Source organism: Peromyscus leucopus, chromosome 8a (assembly GCF_004664715.2).
Source record: "Peromyscus leucopus breed LL Stock chromosome 8a, UCI_PerLeu_2.1, whole genome shotgun sequence".
Taxonomy (NCBI): Eukaryota; Metazoa; Chordata; class Mammalia; order Rodentia; family Cricetidae; genus Peromyscus; species Peromyscus leucopus.
This window is the reverse complement of record NC_051085.1, coordinates 14,738,373-14,759,034: the sequence shown is the minus strand read 5'-3', so window position 1 is coordinate 14,759,034 and position 20,662 is coordinate 14,738,373. Positions and strand designations below refer to the sequence as shown.

Below are 20,662 nucleotides of genomic sequence, written 5' to 3'. Positions count from 1 at the left end.
CTGGATGAATTCAGCGTGAGCTAAGTTTGAGAAAGGTCCCTCTAAGCTCAAATCTAACTTGCCCTGGAGTCACCTACACACTTTCAGCTCAGACTCAATTCTGCAGGTGTGGAGCCCGGGCTCTAAGGTCTAACAACCTCCCCCTGGAAGCCGATGCTGAGGATCTGAGACAATGCGTGGAGAAGCAAGATGAGGGTTAATCCATCTGTCTCCAGCTCACTCAAAACCAGCCTACCCTGTAACCCCCCCCCCACTCTCATTTTTGACCCCAGTATTAATGACAAATAGTAGTTTAATGTATGATTCCTCCCAATACTATGTTGACTTTAAATGGAGTTTAATCCATAGCACGATGTTCTTTTCAGACATAATTTAACCAAAAATAAATGTGAAAATGTATTTCCAGCTTTGGTGGAGATATTCTGGAAAGGCACTGATTCATGTTTATTAAATCATGACATATAGGTGATGGTGCCACTTGGAACTTAAGGAAGAAAATGTCAAGGGAAAAACAAGGGAGGATCTTTGTATAAATCATAACCTTGTGGGTTTTTTTTTTTAAAGTTCATATTATGTATTATTTCAGGTTGCCCTCAAATTTAGTCACTTAACACAGTAAGTATTTACTTGAGCTCATGGTTTTCCTGGGTCAGCAGTCTGAACAGGTCATGGTCCCATCTGGGATAGCTCAAGTGTGTAGGAAGGGTTTGGTGAGGGCCTTACATCGAGGACTTTTCAAAGCTTCCTGACTCTTTTTCATGCCAGCCTGCTGTATTAAGACCAGGCTTTCCAAAAGGCCTCTTCGCTCACTGGCTTGCCTTGATCTACAATAGCTGGGACATCTGGGCCCGTTAGGTTCCTTCTCTCTTGCCCTCACTTCCTCCCATTCTCCTCTCCTCTCTCCCTTTTTCCCTTTCTCTACACTTGTCTAACTTGGACTCCTTACTAGGTGACTGACTTTAGCAGATCATTGGACATTGAAAGAGACCAATGAACAAGCTGTCACACCTTGTATTCATCCAGCTTTCATGTTCTATTGTATTGTTGTTGTTGTTGTTGTTTACTTGAGTCTGAGGAGGAACCTTAGTGTGAAGATTATGGAGTTCCATCTTTCATCTGGAGTTATTAATTCTATTTCATTCTATTAATTCTATTTCATATTAATTCTATTTACCATGTGTGATGGTTAGTTTTTGGATGTCAACATGATTAGATTAATACTCATTTGGTAAATCCTTATTTGGGAGTATGTCTCTGAGGGTGTTTCTGGGCAGCACTAGTATTTGAATCGGTGGGTTGGATATAAAAGTCCCCCCTCACCTAATGCAAGTGGCCACCATGCAATCTACTAATAGTTTGCAGAATACAAAGAAGACTGATGAGGGAATAGATTTGCATTTTCTCCCTACCTCTCCCATTAACTACCTTCCTACCTGTCTTTCCTCCTCTCATTATGCACCCCCATTCTTCTCTCTCTTGCTGAAGAATTGGTACATCCATCTCCTGCCCTTCAATATCAGAACTCCAAATTCTCTGTCCTTTGGCCTCAAACTGAGTTAAAGCATCAGCTCCTCTAGTTCTCAGGCCTTTGGACCTGAACTGAATCATATTAACCCACTTCCCTAATTCTCTAGCTTGAAAATCCAGCCTCCCTAATTGTGTAAGCTAATTGCCACAGCAAATCCCTTCTCATATATCTGTATATATGCATACAGATGCAATCGATTCTGTTTCACTGAAGAACCCTAATTAACACCCAGATAGTAGATTTTGTAAAAGTAACACCTAGATGGGCCAAAACTGTCTTGGCTAGAACTATGTACCTCTAAGAAACAAAACAAAACTGGGTGTGTTGGTACAGGTCTGCAACCCCAGAACTCAGAAGGGAGAGGCAAGATCAGAGGTTCAATGTCAGCTTTGGCTACACGGTGACATGGTGAGTTCAAGGCCAGTCTAGGGCTATAGGGCACAAACAAACACAGTTATTATTTCTTCCTACCTATTCATTTAATGGTATCACATTGGCAGCTTAAAATTGCACCGATGCACATTGTCAAATACTTCTAATTAGGGCTTTTCCCCTACCTGGAGACACAAGGTCTGGTCATAAGTCACTATTCGAAAACCGGATAGCATTGCAAATATCACAAATGCATGCCCTTATCATTAGCATGAATTCCCTGGAAACAATTATGTGGATAGTTTTCAAAATCCTAATGTCCAGTTCCAAGAAGAAAAAATATATCAGTATATGTGGAGTGGGCCCAACAGTGAGATTTTAAAGCCTCAGATTATTGCAAAGTGCAAGCCACACTGAGACACACTCACAAACACAGATCTTTGGATCCAGCCTCAATTTTTTTTTTTTTTAATGAGTTGGGGGTTATAAAAGAGGCGAATCCTAGTCTCACTCACAAAGAAACTAAATATCCTCTCGCTTATACAGCAGAAGACAAAGAAGGAATGTTGGGGAAATTCAGAAATCTATGTTAGAGAATTCAGAAACACAGAAGTCTAAGTGGAATAATACTGTGCCACAGTCTGCATCTGCAGTATCCTTCAAAGGCCCAGGAAAGGATTGTGCTGCAGTTTTTCATGGTGGGGAGATGGTGTTGGGAAGAGGTGGGGCGTAGTAGGACGACTTTGGGTTGTTTACGGCGTGCCCTGCGTGGGAGTGGGTGGCACAGCCCATTGCTCTTCTTTCTCTTGCTTCCTGAACTAAGTGGCTTTGTCATGCTATGTGCTGCCTGGCCACGTGCCTGAAGTGGGACAGGTCTGTCATATATGATAACTCCCAAAATTGTGAGCCAAGACAAACCTTATCCTTTTGAATGCTGACTTCTCTTAGGTGTTTGTTCATGACAGTTAATAGGTGAAATACCTGAAATGAACCCTAGGAGGAAAGGTATGAGTTTTCTGCCATCTGGTGACTCCTAGAGTCTTAACCAGTTTTCATGGTAAACCGCTGGATCTTTGGGTGTTGAACTATTGGACCACATTTCCAGTGGATAGTTTCATCAGTTTCCTAACTAGATGTATACCCACTTAGCAGTGTTTTATAAGAAGAAAATGATATATATTTTTAAAACATAGTTTGAGAAAATATAATATATGCAAAATATGTAATCTTAGGGCATAATATATAAAATTCTTTAATTATTTCTCTATCAAGACTTACTTTGTAATTTTTGCTATATACTTTTTTCTATTTCCATTGGAAATTAATAAGCTGAATGCATCCTAAAACTACAAGGCTTGTTAATTGAGTCTAAACAAAAAGCTAGGGATACATGGGAGAAAAAGAACCTTATATATTTGTGACTAGTTTCTCATGGGATAATTAAATTAGACAAAAGGAAAGTGGAGTATCTGTGAATTTTCTTACGTCGATCCTTTGCTTGGGGAGGCGTCACATCCTTTCCCTGGTGTCACAGAGCAGCGTGGTGGGAGAAGGCGGCGGACCACATCGGCTGCTGTGGCTTCAGGGAAATTAGAAGCTGGAAGAGGCAGAGAGCCTGGGCTTTGGATGTCTTCCATTCACATCTAAAGGAAAACTTCATAGCAGATATCGGGGAACCCTCTGCCACCTCCAGATATCTAATCCCAGGTGTCCCTGTATCAACTTCCCTGGAAAGTCACACTGAGCCACTGGCTGCTCCTTGCTTGGGAATTTCTTCTCCTGTTACAGGAAAAAGTCTTGTCTTACCTGGAAGAGCTCACAATCTCATCTGAAGCCTTTGGAGCTAAGACAAATGGCCCAGCATTTGCTAGGGGATTGGTAGGGCTGACACCTTACCTGTAACTCCATCTGCTTACATCTGGAATGCTTGTGGGTCTTTCCTGAGCTCACTCCTTTTGGAAAGTCATTTATACAAGTTTGGGGTTCTTTCTAGGGAACCCCATCTATGATTACAAACTGCCCACACTTCTTAAGTTCGCTACACAAACCATCTTGTCTCCCAATCTCTAGAGACCTGCACCTTCTGGACACCAAGGAACAGGTACTAATTTGCTCTCCCTGTCTCCACCCACCCCCTCCAAGGCTGTTGAGGGAACAGATAAGGTGTGTTGAACCTGTTCACCTCCTGCACAAAATACCTCTCCACAGGGATCAGACTAAGAGTCAGGAAGAGGACCTGACTCATCTCAGGGTGACTAGAGTAGGAGAGTCAGCTCTTCTACTCACTAAGCAAAAAGTCCAGGCTTCTGGCTTGCCAGCTTGGATATTCTTGAACGAGGGAGGCATCCATAATCCTGAATGTACTGAATCTAGAAAGGCTCTGAGGTAGAGGGTGGCGGTCATGTGCCCCAGTGATTTCTCCTCACTCCCAAGCATCCTGCAACTAAGCTACTTTTGTAGAACTGCTGCTTGCCTCTCTACCTTTGACCCAACCCAAGAGAAGCATGGCTATTGGCTGGGTCCCTTCTGCTTTCTAGCTCTCAATAGACACTCAGTGGTGGGCAAGCCCCTAGTCAAGGAGGGCTGAGGAGAGCACTCATTTTCCATACTGGTTTCTTTATCCCATCTGACACCTCTGCCTTGTCTCGTCCATAAACTCCGTATCCCCATACCCAACACAAACTCTAATGCTGCTGCTCTGAAACTTAAGGAGAGTGTTTTATATATATACATTTCTGTATCAACAATTCTGGCCTACAAGAGTAGCTGTTTTCCCTCATACTGATAATTCTCCAATGTAAAGTGAGTGTCCTATAATTCAAATCATTTCTGACACTAATTGGAGTTAAGCATGTGTCCCATGCAGACTTAGAGCCCATATCCCAATAATTGTCTCTGACTTTGGATGACATTTGGATGAGTGACTCTGGATGGCATCCACTAGCAGTAGACTCCCAGGCTACTTACAACTTGTGCTGGGAGCAGCCAGCAGTTAGAGGTGCCCCTGATTCTTTCTTTACGCTGGTTTATTCACTAGAGTAGCACAGGGCTCAGGAAAGCACTGTATGCATCACCTGTTTGGATGTTTCCATTACCTTTGGTATGTGTGTGTATGTGTGTATGTATGTGAGTGTGTGAGAGTGTATATGTGGAGTGTTTATATGTGAATGTGTGTGTGTATGTGTGTCTATGCATGTGTATATGTGTGTGTATGAGTGATGTATGTGTGTGTCTACATGAGTGTGTGTGTGTGTATGTATGAGTGTTATGTGTGTATGTGTATATGTATGTGAGTGTGTATGAGTGTGTATGTGGAGTGTTTATGTGTGAATGTGTGTGTGTGTGTGTGTGTGTATGAGTGGTGTGTGTGTGTATGAATGGTGTGTGTGTGTGTGTCCCATGATTGCCCAGCCAGTTTGGGAGCACAAATTTTGTAGATGACAACAGCATCGTGTTGTGATGTCAAAAGAGTTGGACATTCCTGCCAGAATCAGTTCAATGTTCAGCCCCTGTCTGCTCTCTGGAGGTCAGAAGATGAGGCTGGAAACTTCAGCCTTTTAGTCACGTGGTTGTTCTGGCAGCCACCCCCCATCTTCAGCTGTTTAGGAGTCATTTCATTAGTAAAAGGATACACAGTAAGAATCCAAGGGTTCTAGAAGCTTTGCACAAAGGGAGACATAAAGGCCAAATATACTTTTCATATAAATCACAATCTTAAGATTTTCTGGAGATCTTGGACCTATAGGATTCTCCCACAGTCTCTCATCAACGTTTATGTTAATTAAGACCTAAGATGAAGCCTTCTTAAATCTGGAGATGCAGAGAGCTAGTGACGTAAGGTGTGAGCTAGTTTCAAGTGTGGACACTGTGCCTTAAGCACTGATCTGCTCAGAGATTTATGGGAACTTACACACAAAACACAGACTGGCTGGCAGAGAGACAGACAGACAGACAGACACACACACACACAGTAAATGTCACATAGTAGAGAGTACACATTATTCCCATTAGGTATTAAATAACAAGACAATTTTATGCTAGGACTACTGAGGATAGCCTCCCCAGACCCGTATCAAGTCATTATGAGTCTACCCTATAGTACGTTTACATCCCTCTGACATTCTTATGATGAAACCTAACCTCAAAGGTAATGTCGTTAGGAGGTGGGTCTTTCTGGGAGTCATTCGATGAAGGCACAGCCTGCAGCAGGGTTGAGTTTCCTTAAAAAAGATGTCTTAGGGAGCTCATTTGCCCTTCTCACCACGTGACCCTTCTCACCACGTGACTCACAGTGGGGTATCAGCAGTCAGCGACCTGAAGAAAGTCCCTCACTGGGCCCTGCCTGTTCTGTTACCCTGACCTCAGAAGTTTTAGCCTCTCAAATTGTGAGAACTATTGTTTGCAAGCCACGCCGTCTGCGGCATTTGGTTAGGGCGGCCCAATGAAACTGAGACATACCCACAACATAGTAGGCACCATGCCCTGGACCCATAATTTTAGTAGGAATCCATGAAAGTGATTTTCCATCTTAAAACCGTAAAAATTGAATTTTTATTGAGAAAAGTGTTTTAATATGCAATATTAATGGATTTGTCTTCATATCAGTGCAGTCTTACATGTGGGTCTTTTAGAATGTAGAAGTGGGCTATAAAGGCATGAATGCCTTCAGCATATACCAGTCATGAGGCAGCCCTGCCCTCAGAGACAGACTTTCAGTATTTGGGGGAAATGTGGGAACCTCTGATTTTTAGACATTATATTCTTTCAGCTGGTGACTTTTGAGAATGCAGTTCTTCCGAGGAAAGGAATGCTACATGCTAGAATTCCTTTCATAAAGTGTTGGATGTATTTGTGAAAGGTTCCTGCAGGGCCCTCCACACATGCCACTGTGCACAGACCTCGCCCCCAATACCACAGCAGATACTTGCAGAGAGTGGCAGACCACCTTGCCAGGGTCTGGGGGCGGGCCTGAGTCATAAAATCTTAGAGCTTAGAGTCACTGTTGGGCCTCCTGGGCCCAACCCTTCACCAACTCCGAGTGTCTTCGTTATCACTCAGCATCAGTGTGAGCACATCCAGACACTGCACTCAGATGCTTAAAACAGTTCCCCACTGCTTATCCTCTTCTAAAGAAGCTCTGATGGTGAGAAAATCGGAGACATAGCTTGTCATGGAGATGGTGGGTGACTCTCGGAATGAGTCTACCACTGGTGATGGTGAGTGATTCACAGACTCTGGGCAGTGCCCACCATGATCATTGTTGTCTCTTCCTCTTGAGGGGTTTGTTCCAGACCATCGTCTATCACCTTGTGGAGGGCGCTGTAGTGTTCACGGTCTTGGTGGAACGAATGGAGCTCGGACGCAGCCTCCCAAGCAGCGAAAGAGGGCATCGGAAAGGGATCTGGCCTCTTGTTTTCAAAAAAGCACTTTAGGTTCCTCTCACTCAGCTTGTTGGCACAATCCAGGAGTTTGTTCTCCAACTGCTCCTTCTCCCTTTGTGCGTACGTCTTCCAGAAACTCAGCTGCAGGTAGCTGACTTTAGATTTGCAGCGCGCATAGCAAGTGGTCAGCAGAGAGAAGAAGGATGCCGAGCAAATCAAGCACCATCCTAGAATCTTAGCAAGAAAGAAGTATTGAGGACGCAGAAAAGCAAAATGGCGTCTCAGAGAGCTGGGTAATATTGGGAGAGTATGTAACGACATTAATACCACAGTCATTACAACCATCTCATTTGAAATTATTCATTTTAACTGTAAATGCCTTTGACAGTCCAAATAAAGATAAAGTTGACTCAATATCCATTCCCCTACTCAACATTGTTGCTAAGCAAAGCAATAACCGGAAGGCTGGCAAATGGGAAGAGTAACTATCCAATAACTTACTATTAAGGCACTTCCAATAGTATTAGCAGAAGAAAGAATTCTTTCTAATGGATCATGGGGGTCATTTGAATGAATGAGAGGTGTGTTAGCCAGGTGTACAGGCACTCATCAATGCTTTCACAGACTCCTGACCAGATTTTCCCCTGGGACTTTGTTTGTAGAGAGCTGCGGCCACTTTATAGATCACAAAATTTATTGCTCACAGTAAAGACAAAAAAAAACCACACAATATAGTAATACACAGAAACTTTAAGAATTTAAAGCCTTTCTAAATGTTGAGAGAGGGAAAAAAGGGGGAGGAGGATCATTTCAAACTTTGAGGATTATTTGTTCTTGATTTTCTAAAATTAGAGAAAAAACTCATTTCTAAATATGAGTGGTCCCTTTAACTTTGAAAACAAAAGTCTGCAGTTCATATATCTTCTAAATTTGTTGCTCCAATTTAACTTTTCATAATTTGAATTGATTTAATATTTGAGCAACTAATAGATTTCTTGAAAGCATCTCTTGATTTCAGTTCAAAGGACCCTTAGCAGATGGGCCCAATCGAAAACAAAAGCAATAATCTGCAAATGGGTCCACTCAGATCATAATAGAGCCGAAATTAACTTTAACTCAGTGGTTCCCAAATTCTGAATCAGACATAGGGTCACTAGAAGGGTCTCAGCCTACATAAGTGCCATTTCTGAGTTGGCATTCCTTGGGCCGAACACCTTTCTCCTCACCATGGGTGTTCCCTGTACCTCAGGCTCTAATTATCAAGGTCACCCATCCCAGAGGGTGTTTGGGGAACCCAGTGAAATGATGCTGGGTAAGAAGCTCATGGGTCCCCTCTGTTACCCACCTGTTGGCGGGCGTCTCTTTCTGTTCTGTGAAAACCAAGTGAGGCCCGGTCACCACCCTGTGAGAGTCCTCCTGCTCCTTCAGCCGCCAGTGAGCTGGACTCCCTCAGTCCTTCCTTTCCTTCAGCATCCCCTGCTTCTCTCCTGTGACCAGGTCTCCCGTGTAGAATCTATTCCCCCTCTTCCTGAACTCCCCGTGACGAGTTAGAAACTGTTTGATCAGCTTCAGATCCTCTGTTGCTTTCTCTCCAACCTCAGCATTGAACGCTTCTCACCCAACGGCTGAGTCTTGTCCTCCTCCCAGACCCACAGCACCTAGAATTCCCACTAGAATGCAGTGATTGTGCCTGGCCCAGCCCCTAATTGTGTCCTATTTGCCTCTTTCCCCAATCCTGCCAGTTTTCTCCTCACCTTGGAATGCTTACTAATGTTCTAGAAGCTTTACACCTCCTTGTGTCCATTATCTCTAGCTTTCCACAGTAGGTGCCACCATCCCCCCACTGTGAGAAAACTGGGGTTCAGAGTTCTAGATCACAGAGCTGGGGAGTGGCAGCCTCAGGATTCAAAGCCAGCTGACTCCAAGGCTGAGCTCTTTCCACTGCTCCTTTCCACCATCCTTAAGAACACAGAGTCACCCAGCTGGCTTTCTTGTTGCCCTGCCGCACCCACCCATGAATGAATGCACTTTTCCCACCTCCGCCCACACGCCCAATTGTTTTGGACTGTGCGATGGCAGCTGCCATCTGAACCTCATGGTCAGCACCTGCTATTGCTACATCTTCTTTCATCCACATCTCTTGGGTATCCTCCTGTACGTCTCAAGCCCAAGTCCGTCCTTCCTCTGCTGAAAAGTCAACAGATCATTGTGGCCAATCTAAGTTATAACCAGATGTGTATATTTTTCTTTGGGTTTATATTTAACGAAGGGCTTCTACAGTGATGAGTGTTTGGAGTTGGCACTGGCTGAATGGAGCCTGGTGCCTGCGGGGGCGGGGGGGGTAGTCCATGTGTCAGTCACACTATCATAACATTAGTAATTAATACCTTCCTTCAACAAGAGATGGAAGGCACTCAGGAGCCTGGCATGGTCCATCTAACCGATGCTTTGTGTATCAAACAAAGGAGTTTATTTAGGGACATTCTTTGGCTTGTTAGTTTATGGAGAATATGATTTTATCATTAGCCATTTTAGACCTCAGGAGTCACCTTCACTTTGATGTGTTTGTTGGAAGGGCAAGTCCTTGCTAAAGAAATAAAATTACAGCGCACATGTGCCTTCATCCAGAAACTAACAGTACTCCTGAGAAATGATGACTCTGTTCATCTACTCCTACTTCGTCTTTTGGCCTCAGAAATAGGAAATGAACTTCATCTCAAGGCCAGGCCAGGGCTATGCATCAAGATCTGTGTTCATATACTCAGCACCATGACAAGTTACTTCTCTGTATTGATGAGTTGAAGCTGCAAATTACTTCTCACAAGTAAAACAATGCTCCAAATTCTGAGCTTCTAACTTCTTTAGCTGTATAGCACAGAGAGTGAAAAGTCATAATCTCTCTAGGGAATATGGTCACCCTTCACTGAAGGCCATTTAAAGACCGCTCAGTCCCACTTCATTTGGGAAACTCTCAATCCGGACAGCTTGTATGCATACAAGTAGCAGTGGCCACAGCGGTCACTCAAGTAAGTTTCCCTGCTAATTCCACCACATGCTGCTCTGAAAAGTAGTAGCTGTGTTTCAGTGGATGAATAAGATGTGTCTGTGGTTTTTTTTTTTTTGTTTTGTTTTGTTTTTTGGTTTTTTTTTTGAGAAACCAGCTCGAAAATCAATAATCGATAGAAGGCAGTAATGCTTAATTACCGCTCAGCGTTAGCACTCAGTGTGTGGTTTTGTGTTCTGCATTATTTACAAAGTCAACCCGGAGAGATGATTTAGAGCACTTAAGTATTTACATATGCATAACCCAGAGGGTATTTTCTTTTTGGAAATGGAGACTACCCGATCCAATCAGCAATTTTACTGAGCCACCCTGTCCCTAAGAAGCTTTTCCTGAGCATTGTCTTAATGCTACGTCGTGTTCCAGTTTCCACTTAGTGCCAACATATTCTGGCAAGACTCAAGACTCTGGCCTGGCGGAAAGGACGACAGAGAGAAATTTCCAAGCTCACTCTGGGAGCAAAAAGTCCCGTTGGTCCTTACCTGAGACTGGGCTTGCAGAGACAGCTTCACCTCTTCGTTTTCCACGGGTGTCATGCTACTTTTACCACAGGAGACTTTGTACAGGTCTTCCTGGCACTCTCTGGGCTTGCCCTTGCAAATCAGTTCCAGGAGCTTTTCGCTTCTGGTGCCGCTCATGGCACACTCATAAAACGTCCCATTCAGCAGAGCCACGGAGAGCCACATCACTGGCGCCACCAATGAACTCAGTGTGATGTGTCCCAGGACGTAGAAGAAGCGGCAGCGGTGTCTCCGAGGGAAGATCTTCTTGGGGTTTATACAGCAGCCAGTGAAGAGTCTCCACGCCTTGTTATTCAGGAAGAATCCAAGGATCAGTAACACCCAGGCAGGGGCAAAGAGGAAAACCAGCCCATAGGTTGTGTTCTCAGAGCTGCAGGGGCACTTAAAGGCCACGAGTGAGAAGAGACGCTCGCTTCCCACCGTCAGCAGAGCCATGAAGCTGTAGCCAATAGCGGTTTTTTGGTTAAGAAAGAACTTCAAAATGCTCTGAAAAGCATCCATGTTGGAGACCCACGAAGAGGGGGGAAAACGTCTGCCTGGGTTTTAACACAGCCACTGGGGCTGGGGCTGAGGGTGGAGCTCTTTAGAAACAACAGTCCTCCTCTGTCTGCATCCAGCCAGATAAGGAAACAATGTCATTCCCCAGGAATGCTTATTTCCCAACAGCGTTCAGATAATGCCTCCTACTGGTGAACGCTGACACTCGAGGGCAGTCAAAACACTGAAGGCAAAATGCAAAGCGCATCTTTCAACGTGCTTTTTTTACTGCAAATAGAAAATTCTCACACAAATTAGAGTATAGAAAGTTTCCAGTGGGAAGCTCGGCACTAGCAGAAATGGGGTTCAGCCATTGACTGGTAGCCAAATCCAGTCTTCAAACGCAGCATTTCATGGTAAGTTTCTTCTCTTGTTCTCAAGCCCTAACATTTGGTAGACCGGGATTCTGCCTTCCTAAAAGGGCTCACATTAAAGACTTGAAACAGGGTTTAGGATTGGGATTATTGGAATTTATGAGGGAAGCCTAGTAACTGAGCTTTCAGAGAAAAAGAGGAGTCCTCACGTGATTCATATCACGATCATTTTGACACAAAGAAAATCCTTCTAAAGCAGATGTGAAAGCTGCATTAGGACGTCTTCAGGCCTCCCGACTGCCCACCAATGGGTAGATTTGGACCCTTCCTGGTCCTCAGCACGGTGTTTCATGCCGAGACAGGTCTAAAGTGTCTCTGCCCCTTCTTCACCCCACATTGTCCACTTGGCAAATGCTAGCTCACTCAACGCTCATGTAGTCTAGGTCTACACATGGTGTCAAATGTAGATTCGAAACTCAGCAGCTGGATTTGCAAGTGGCTACTGAATTTGCAGTGTGGTAGGCGCTTCAGAGTGATCCTCCACGGGAGCCTACAAAATGAACCAATGAACAAATGAATGGACATTTTTGTACTTCAAATTATAAATAATTTAAGAAAATTGCTTCCATTTCTCTAACGCTGCGCTTAATTTTAAAATTAAGTTAATTAAGGCTTTTGAAGGATGGCAACACACCAAGCTGACAAGTTTCCATTAATAAGCTTTGAAAGCTGGGCCTGGGTGTTTTGGGAAAAGAAATTGCTTTGGATTAGGAGCCAGGGAACTAAAAGGCCACAGTCTCCGCTGTCATGTCTACTTCTCTAAACACCAGATTACACATTTGTGAAACTTGTGCTTCGAAGGAGAGCGTGAGATGGCTGACGGGGTAAAGGTGCCTTGCGGGAAGCCGAGACTCTGAGTTCTGTCCTTAGATCCCGTATGGAGGGACAGGGGAGCCAGCTCCTCATCGTCCCCTGACTCTGTGCCATGCACCCACACATACACAAACAAACAAACAAACAACTAAATGTAAACTAATGTTTCAAAAGAAGTGATTCCTAAGATGCTTAAGATCTGCTTGAAAACCAAGACAGGACGAAAGAAGAGGCAAGACTGAGGGGAGACAGGCTAAGGTTTCTCCCATTTCCCTGTGGCGGGGTTCTTTGAGTCCAACACCACAGCAGACACTTTTGACAATTGCCTTAACACACATTTATATAGTCCCCACTGCTACCCCTTGCTCCTGCTCGAAGACTTGACATCTACAGTATAATAATTCCGTGTGTCCAAAAACACATTCTTGTGTCTCATCTCCCCAAATCAGTGCCTTCCTATTGTGGAGCAGATGCCCCGGACCCCTTGAAACTCTGAATCTTACAGTCTGCCATGATCAGTGTGGTATATACCATGAGACCATCCTAAAACCTATGTGTTTTCTCCAAGGATTTTTGGAAATAATATTTTTTACAAACCATATTGTTCTACAAAGCCTAGCACTTTGCGATATTCTATAAGAATAAAAAAAAATAATTTAAGAGTCTCCCATGGCATAAGTCAAAGAAAAGTCTGAGCACAAATATCCTGGCTACAGATTCGGCTTGGCAAGCTTTGACCATGTGCTGAGATGCCTGGGACTGGGTCATCTGAATAGACTTCCGTTTGCGACTAAATGCTGTCATTTTCTCGCTCTTTATCAGGTTGCTTTCAAGATGTACTTGGGAATCACGCCGAGTGTGGCCTGTCACAATTCAAGCAGAAATGAGTTCTCCCTCATTCTGAACAAGAATCCTCTGGCAGAGTTCGTAGAGGAGCTCCCTGCTGGACGATCTGCGCTTTGCTACTGCAACTTACTCTGTGGGGTCATCAGAGGAGCCCTGGAGATGGTAAAGCACGTGTTTCACCTTGTCATGCATGTTAGCCATCCGGTGCTGTCCGCAAATGGTAACAGCCTCAAAGCAATGCACAAAGCAATCCAAAGATGGGAAGTATGGGACCAAGTGAGGCCTGTTATTGCAAGCCTGTCATCTTGGCTCCTTGGTGGGTAAGGTAGGAGGATCAGGATCGTAAGTTCCAGGCCAAGTTTGTGCTGTACAAAGTGAATTCAGCATCATCCTGGGCAATTCAGTACGGTCCCATATTAAATTTTAAAAATAAAATGGAAGCCTGAGGATTTGTGCCCAAGAGAAAGAAAACAAATCTGGGAGGTGGCTTGGCATGTGCCATTAAGCCTGACAGCCTGATTTCAGTCCTGAGAACCCACATCATGTAAGGATAGAGCTGACTCCTGCAAGTTGTAACTTTCGTTCATACTCTATGGGACATGGGCATGTGGGTGCACACACACAGACTAGATTGCTTTTCAAAAAAAATTTGCTCCAGGAGTACTTCAGGTAGCTGTGTCTGATAATGATCTTCCACAGCTTAATTTACATGCTGCCTCAGCTGCAGCCTCTGCACACTTGCTGATCCTAGACAAACCACTCACAAGTTCACACAGTCTCAGGGCCTTTGCAGGCCACTGTGTGGAAGCTTCATAAAGCTCCTTGCCACGTAGACCTCTTAGTAGATCTAATCACAGCGTGGCAGTCTGAGCTGCCAATCCTGGTGCTATGAGGGAGGGGAATAGCCGAGGGCATGTGTTACAGGAAGTACAGGTCAAGGCAGGTCATTTTTGAGGTTGACTTCCACACCTAAGCTATTTGTTGGTTTAACTGACACAGTTATTAACATCTGTAAGGTGTCAGTGACTGAGCCTACAAAGATGGACAAGATACAGTTGCTGCCCACAGAGAATCTCCTGTCTAGTTCAAGAAGTCATGTGCAAAGGGGTAGATAAAGGGGTAGAGGGGGCCCGGAGTAAGAAAGAATCCATACAGTCTTGACAGAAACTCTGAACTGGCTTTTTGAAGAAACAATGAGAGTAAGTTGAAGAAGGCCTTTGTAAAGAGGGCAGGAAAAAAAAAACATTCTAGGTAGAAGGATCAGAATGTTCAAAGGCCCTTCAAAATGAAAGGACCAGAAAGGCAAATCAGTTCAGAAGGACTGACATGAAGACTGTAGCCAACAGAGTAACAACAACATAACCAATAGAATAAACTAAGAGGGTTGCAATGGACGGCGGGGGCGCGCTCAGTTTTGAACCTGCTAATGTTGAGATGTTTAACAAATAACACAGTGAGGATTTCAGAAAGAAGTTGTTTGTTTTTCATTCATTTATTGATAGACAAGGTCTCATTATGTAGCACAGGCTGGCCTCGAACTCATGATCCTCCTGCCTCAGCCTCAGAGTTCTGAGATTACAGGTGTTTGCCACCATGCCTTGCCCAAGTTGTTTGTATGTACCTGCCAGAATGTGACTGAAGAGCTGTCAGAACTGACAGAAATACCTGAGGAGAGTCTGTGTAGCAGGAAGAAAAGGGAGCATGATTAGAACTCCAGGAAACAGCACAAAAATATGTTGTTAAACAGAGTACCTAAAGACTACAAAGGATAACAACTTGAGTACTCGGAAGTAGGAAACTGATAGAGAGTGATGGGGTCACAGAAAGCAGGAAGCAGAGTCATTCAAGAAGACTAACAAGACCAACTCAACACAGTTAACCCCACTTACCAACGCTTTGGAGATGGTCTTGGTAGAGACTGTGATGAAGACAAGACGAGGGAGAAGAGAATCTGTCAGACTGGTGAGGCTACAGCAGCTGACAGAGAGGCAACAGTCAACAGCCAACAGTCTTGTTTTTCTAGAATCTTCTCTGTTTGGATGTGAGGCCAGCTCTTAACCATTCTAAACCTGTGTTGTTAACCTCCTCAATAAAGATCCATGCATATAATTTTACTTGTGGAAATTAAGGAAGGGCTAAAGTAGCTGATACCTCCAAAGTGTAAAACAATGGAGATGATTGCATGCATCTTCCTTGCAGATCCTTCATGATGTAGTACCGATTGCATTAGATTTGATCTGTGTCAGTAAGCATTATATCAAGGAAAGGGAAGAACGGAAATGTAGGAGGTTACACTGAATGAGGTAACCACATAACATAGAAACAGGTTAAAGAAATTTCCAGCTTTCATGGGTAATTTCTGACCATATGTGCTGACCATGAGTGTCATAAGTCATGTGGTCTCACATATCCAAAGAGCTTCAGCATAGTCTGTGTGTTTCTTTAATGGATTTTCTGTTATATTTTCTAAGACATAAAAAACTATAGGGAAGAAAAATACAGAGATTAATTATAGGTCCTGTATTTCAAAGTACAGTCTACTCTCTTTCATTGGATGGCTGGTGTGGTAGTTTGAATGTAATTGGTCCTCCTAAGCCTATAGGCACTATTAGGAGGCATGACTTTATTGGAGTAGGTTTGGCCTTATTGGAGGAAGTGAGTCACTGTGGGGGCAGGCTTTGAGGTCTCCTTTGTTCAAGCTTTGTTCAGTGTGACACACAGTCTACTTCTTGTTGCCTGTAAGATGTAGGACCCTCAGCTACTTCCCCAGCACCATGTCTGCCTGCACGCCACCATGTCCCACCGTGATGATAATGGACTGAACCTCTGAACTGTAAGCTACCACCCCAATTAAATGTTTTCTTTTATAGGAGTTGCCATGGTCATGGTGTCTCATCACAGCAACAGAAACCCTAACTAAGACAGAAGTTGATACTAGGGACTGGAGTACTGCTGTGATAAACCAGACCATGGTCTTTGGAGGAATTTGGACTTTGATACTTTAGGTTAAGAAAACAATGGAATGCTTTGCTGCTTACTGGGTCGTACTAGTAGGGGCATGGAAGACCGTGGTGCTGAGTGTGATTTGATGAACTGTGAGGGCCTTACTGAAGAGGTTACAGAGGAGAAGAATATTAATATGTGGCCTAGAGATCATTCTTGTGATATTTTGGTGAAGAATGTCTGGCTGCTTTTTGCCCTTGTCCAAAGAGTCTGCCTGAGGCTTAAGTGAAGAGTTTTGAATTAATTCCATTGACAGAGGAAGTCGCAAAACAGCCTAGTATAGACCCTGTTCTGTGGTTGTGAGTGTTAACTCTGATGAAAATCTATAATAAAAAGGAGCAAGCTGAGCAAGGAAAATACAGAATGTACGGGTTGGGAAAAGAGGCACCAGGAAATGGGAGAGAGCTAAATCCTGTGTTCAAGGAGACAAATGGAACAAGAAATGGAATAAAGGGAGTGGTGACCTCAGGGCAAGACCCCACCCAGCTAAGTTTCCAACTTGTGAAAAGAAATTGAAGAAAAGCTTAGAGCCAGGTGTGGTGGTGCACGCCTTTAATTCCAGCTCTCCAGAAGCAGAGACTGGCAGATCTCTGAGTTTGAGGTCAGCCAGTCTCCAGAGCAAGTTTCAGGACAGCCAAGCTTAGGCAGTGAAAGACAGAAAGCTGGTGAAGATGTAATTGAATGAGGAGACCATCTTTCAGCTCCAGCAAGCAGCATAACTTGACAGCTTTGGCTACATGGTTCTGGAGGTAAGGATAGAAGAAAGGAGCTATGGAATTTGTCCCCGAGACTAAAGAAAGCCGCTGAGGCCAGGCATGTGTCAGGGGTGTCCCTGAATGAAGACCTAGAGAGGCCATTGTGTGAGGCTGTGAAGTTGAAGCCTAGATTACCTAGGAGAACCCAAGATTTTGAAGATGGTAGAGCCGGGGGATACCTGCTGCAGAAAACTGCTCACAGGGAGTGGAACCAGCCCAAGAGAAAGAAGTGTGTTATAGTCAACAGAGCTGAAAGGATTTAGAGATCCGAAGAGTGTTTTGACATCAGACATGGAGATGCAGAGTTTGGAGTTTGCCCAGATGGTTTTTGGTCTTGTTTTGGTCCAATATTTCCTCACTATGCTCTCTTTCCTATGTTTTGGAAAGGCCATTATATGTTGAAAGTATGTGATCTGGTTTTTTTTTTATTATTATTATTTTTATTTTGACATTATAGGGAATTACAGTTAAGAGACTGCATGAATCTCAGAAGAGACTTTGAACTTTGGGCTTTTAAATACCATTGAGAATGTGATAGACTATGGGGATTTTTGAAGTTGGACAAAGTGTATTTTGCTTTATGATATTGTTACAAGCTTATGGGAGCCAGGGACTAGAATGTGTTAGTTTGAATGTAATTGGCCCCCATAAGCCTATAGGGAGTGGCACCATTAGGAGGTGTGGCCTTGTTGGAGTAGGTGTGGCTTTGTTGGAGGAAGTGTGTCACTGTGGGGTGGGCTTTGAGGTCTCCTTTGCTCAAGCTTTGTTCAGTGTGACACACAGTCTACTTCTTGTTCCCTGCAAGATGTAGGACTCTGAGCTACTTCCCCAACACCATGTCTGCCTGCACGCCACCATGTCCCACCATGATGATAATGGACTGAGCCTCTGAACTGCCATCCCAATTAGGTGTTTTCCTTTATAAGAATTGCCATGACCGTGGTATCTCTTCACAGCAATAGAAACTCTAACTAAAACAGTGGGTATCACAAGGCAAAGGCTTTTCGTTCTCTATGAGCCAGACAATCTGACATTTGGAGGCATGTGGTTTAGAAAATCCAAGCTCATTGCCTAGAAGTTCTTCATCTGGCAGGGGTGAGTCAGGTAAGATTCAATAAATATTAATTAATTGCCTGCTGGACCCAGGGGTTTTTCACTTACTACTCTTCTTCTACCAGCTACCCTCACTTATTTATCTTCTTTATCCCAATGACCAAAAATAACTCTGATCAGAGGCTCTATTGAAAATAGGTCAATGCTACCATGCTGCTCTCACATGAACACGTTTTAATGAATAGAGAAGTAAACCCTTGAGCTTTCTCCATTGTCTGGGAAATGGGAAATGCTTTCAAGCTGAAAAGAAAGCCTGGCCATCAAATATTCATGTCTGTAATTCAATATCTAATTTTATATTTATAATGTATTTAGTCGGTATTTTTCAAAGCTCTCAAAGCCATAGGCAATTGCTAAATGTTGTTAGAATAAGCGATTATATCGTTTCACTAATGACAGAATGCTTTATGGCAAGTCAGCTTGAGAGGAATCCTATAAGGAACCATTTCTCCTCTGAAGTTCCACTTGGCCAAGCACCCAGAGTGAGATTTTTCTGTGAGTCAGGAATTTGAATTCTTTCTGAGATGGGTAGACAAGTCTGGGCCACTCCTGGACCACTCATCCTTCCTCCAGCCGTCTGCCACACCACACTGATGACATGTGGCCAAGATATCTCTAGAGAACACAGTCCAAGGGTCTTTATTCTCAAAACAGATGTTTCTTATCAAAAAACAAAGAGGGGGGAAAACTAGATTGTGAAAAAACATTGTTTTGTTGTTTTTTTTTAATGACATAAGCCTGTTTTTTTTTCCTTTCTTTTTTTCTCTCCTAGGTTCATTTGGCTGCTGATGTTACATTCTTGCAAGACAGACTAAAAGGCGACAGTGTGACAGAAATTGGAATAACATTTCTAAAAAAGCTGGATGAGAAAAAATATAGACGGAAAAAGTGAAGGCTGGCAACCACAGTGCCATGGGTGGCTAGCTGAACAGCGAGTATTAACCAAGCACACAGCCATGGAAGTTTTGCATCGCCTGATGGCATGGGCTTTGACAGGCTTATGAATCTTAATGTGCATCACACATTTTCAGGATTTCAGATACAACTAGCTCCTTATAAAACAGCAAGCATGAATTCCACATATTACTCAATCCAGCCTCAGCCAGTCTCTTTATCCAATTACCTGTGGCAATAGGAAAAAATGGATGAAATGATACAGCATTAGAGAGAGACAAACAGCCAGGTGGTGGTAGCACAGGCCTTTAATCCCAGCACTCAGGAAGCAGAGGCAGGTGGATCTCTGTGAGTTCAAGGCCAGCCCGGTCTACAGAGCGAGTTCTAGTACAGCCAGGACTTCACACAGAGAAACCATCTTGAAAAACCAAAAAGAAAAGAAAAGAAAAAATTATATACATGTATTTGCAACATTCATCTTAGTTTTTATAAGTGATGAATATGATTTTTCTCATATATTGTCTTGGCTTATGGCTTCATCCACTCTGTATGTATAACCACCGAGGCCAGCCATTTATCTGGATGCCAGCTCTTAAAGCATTTAAAACCTTACTTAGTTTTAATTCATTTAGCACTCAATTTTACTTCCTCTAATTTGGAAATAGCTAGTATTGACCAAATCTCATCAGTGTCTCATGGTAGAACCCATGGAGACCCACTCTGAAAGCCCTGCACTTGAACCGGCACTCTCTAGCTCTCTTGAGCACTCGCTGGGCCCTGGAGCGGGCCCCTACTTGCCTGTGCCTTCTCTCCTGCTCGGCCAAGCTAGCCATCAAACCTACCACCCTGATGACAGCTTTACCTGTTATTCTCAGTGATGCCGCATCTAAAGCTGGTGGTGGCACCAAAGGAAGTATCACTTTTTAACTTTTGATTCATCAGCCTAGAGAGAGGAGTATCTCGACATTGAATGCATACTATCGAAGGTGACCCACGTATCTACAGAATGGCTTTCTTGTGTTCACTGTTTCATCCTGAAGACTGTGAGAGGCTTGATCTTCCTTTTCTTCTCCTTCTTCTCCTTCTTCTCCTTCTTTTCCTTCTTCTCCTTCTCTCTTCTCCTTCTCCTTCTCCTTCTCCTTCTCCTTCTCCTTCTCTTCTTCTTCTTCTTCTTCTTCTTCTTCTTCTTCTTCTTCTTCTTCCTCTTCTTCTTCCTCCTCCTCCTCCTCCTCCTCCTTAATGAGATGTCATGTCACCCAGTCTGACACTATAGTCCTCATCCTCCCATCTTGACTTCCCAAGTGCTGGGATTTCAAGCATCACGCTCCAGCTAATTAAAAAACTTCCAGGACCCACATTAAATAAGTATAAAGAAACTAATGGCAATCATCATTTTAATAATGAATTTCATTTATATTTATCATCCCAGATTATAAGTTTTAGCATGGGCATTTTATACTCCTT

The 20,662-nt window shown here is 43.6% G+C and overlaps 2 protein-coding genes across 2 annotated transcripts in view; one reads left to right on the top strand and one right to left on the bottom strand.

Annotated features, from left to right (window-relative positions):
- Trappc3l (trafficking protein particle complex 3 like) overlaps positions 1–19,524 on the top strand; it is a 53,459-nt gene extending 33,935 nt beyond the window's left edge. Inside the window, 2 exon segments of the mRNA XM_037200524.1 lie at positions 13,410–13,595; positions 19,077–19,524. Of these exon segments, the coding sequence (XP_037056419.1) occupies positions 13,410–13,595; positions 19,077–19,196 (306 nt within the window). The 3' untranslated portion in view covers positions 19,197–19,524.
- On the bottom strand, positions 6,429–11,684 carry Calhm5 (calcium homeostasis modulator family member 5). The gene is made up of 2 exons (XM_028874809.2): positions 10,825–11,684; positions 6,429–7,515 (listed from the first exon to the last, which is right to left on the bottom strand). The coding sequence occupies exons 1-2, from the start codon at positions 11,362–11,364 to the stop codon at positions 7,126–7,128; spliced, it is 930 nt and encodes a 309-aa protein (XP_028730642.1). The 5' UTR covers positions 11,365–11,684; the 3' UTR covers positions 6,429–7,125.
- Positions 19,525–20,662: the final 1,138 nt, after the last annotated feature.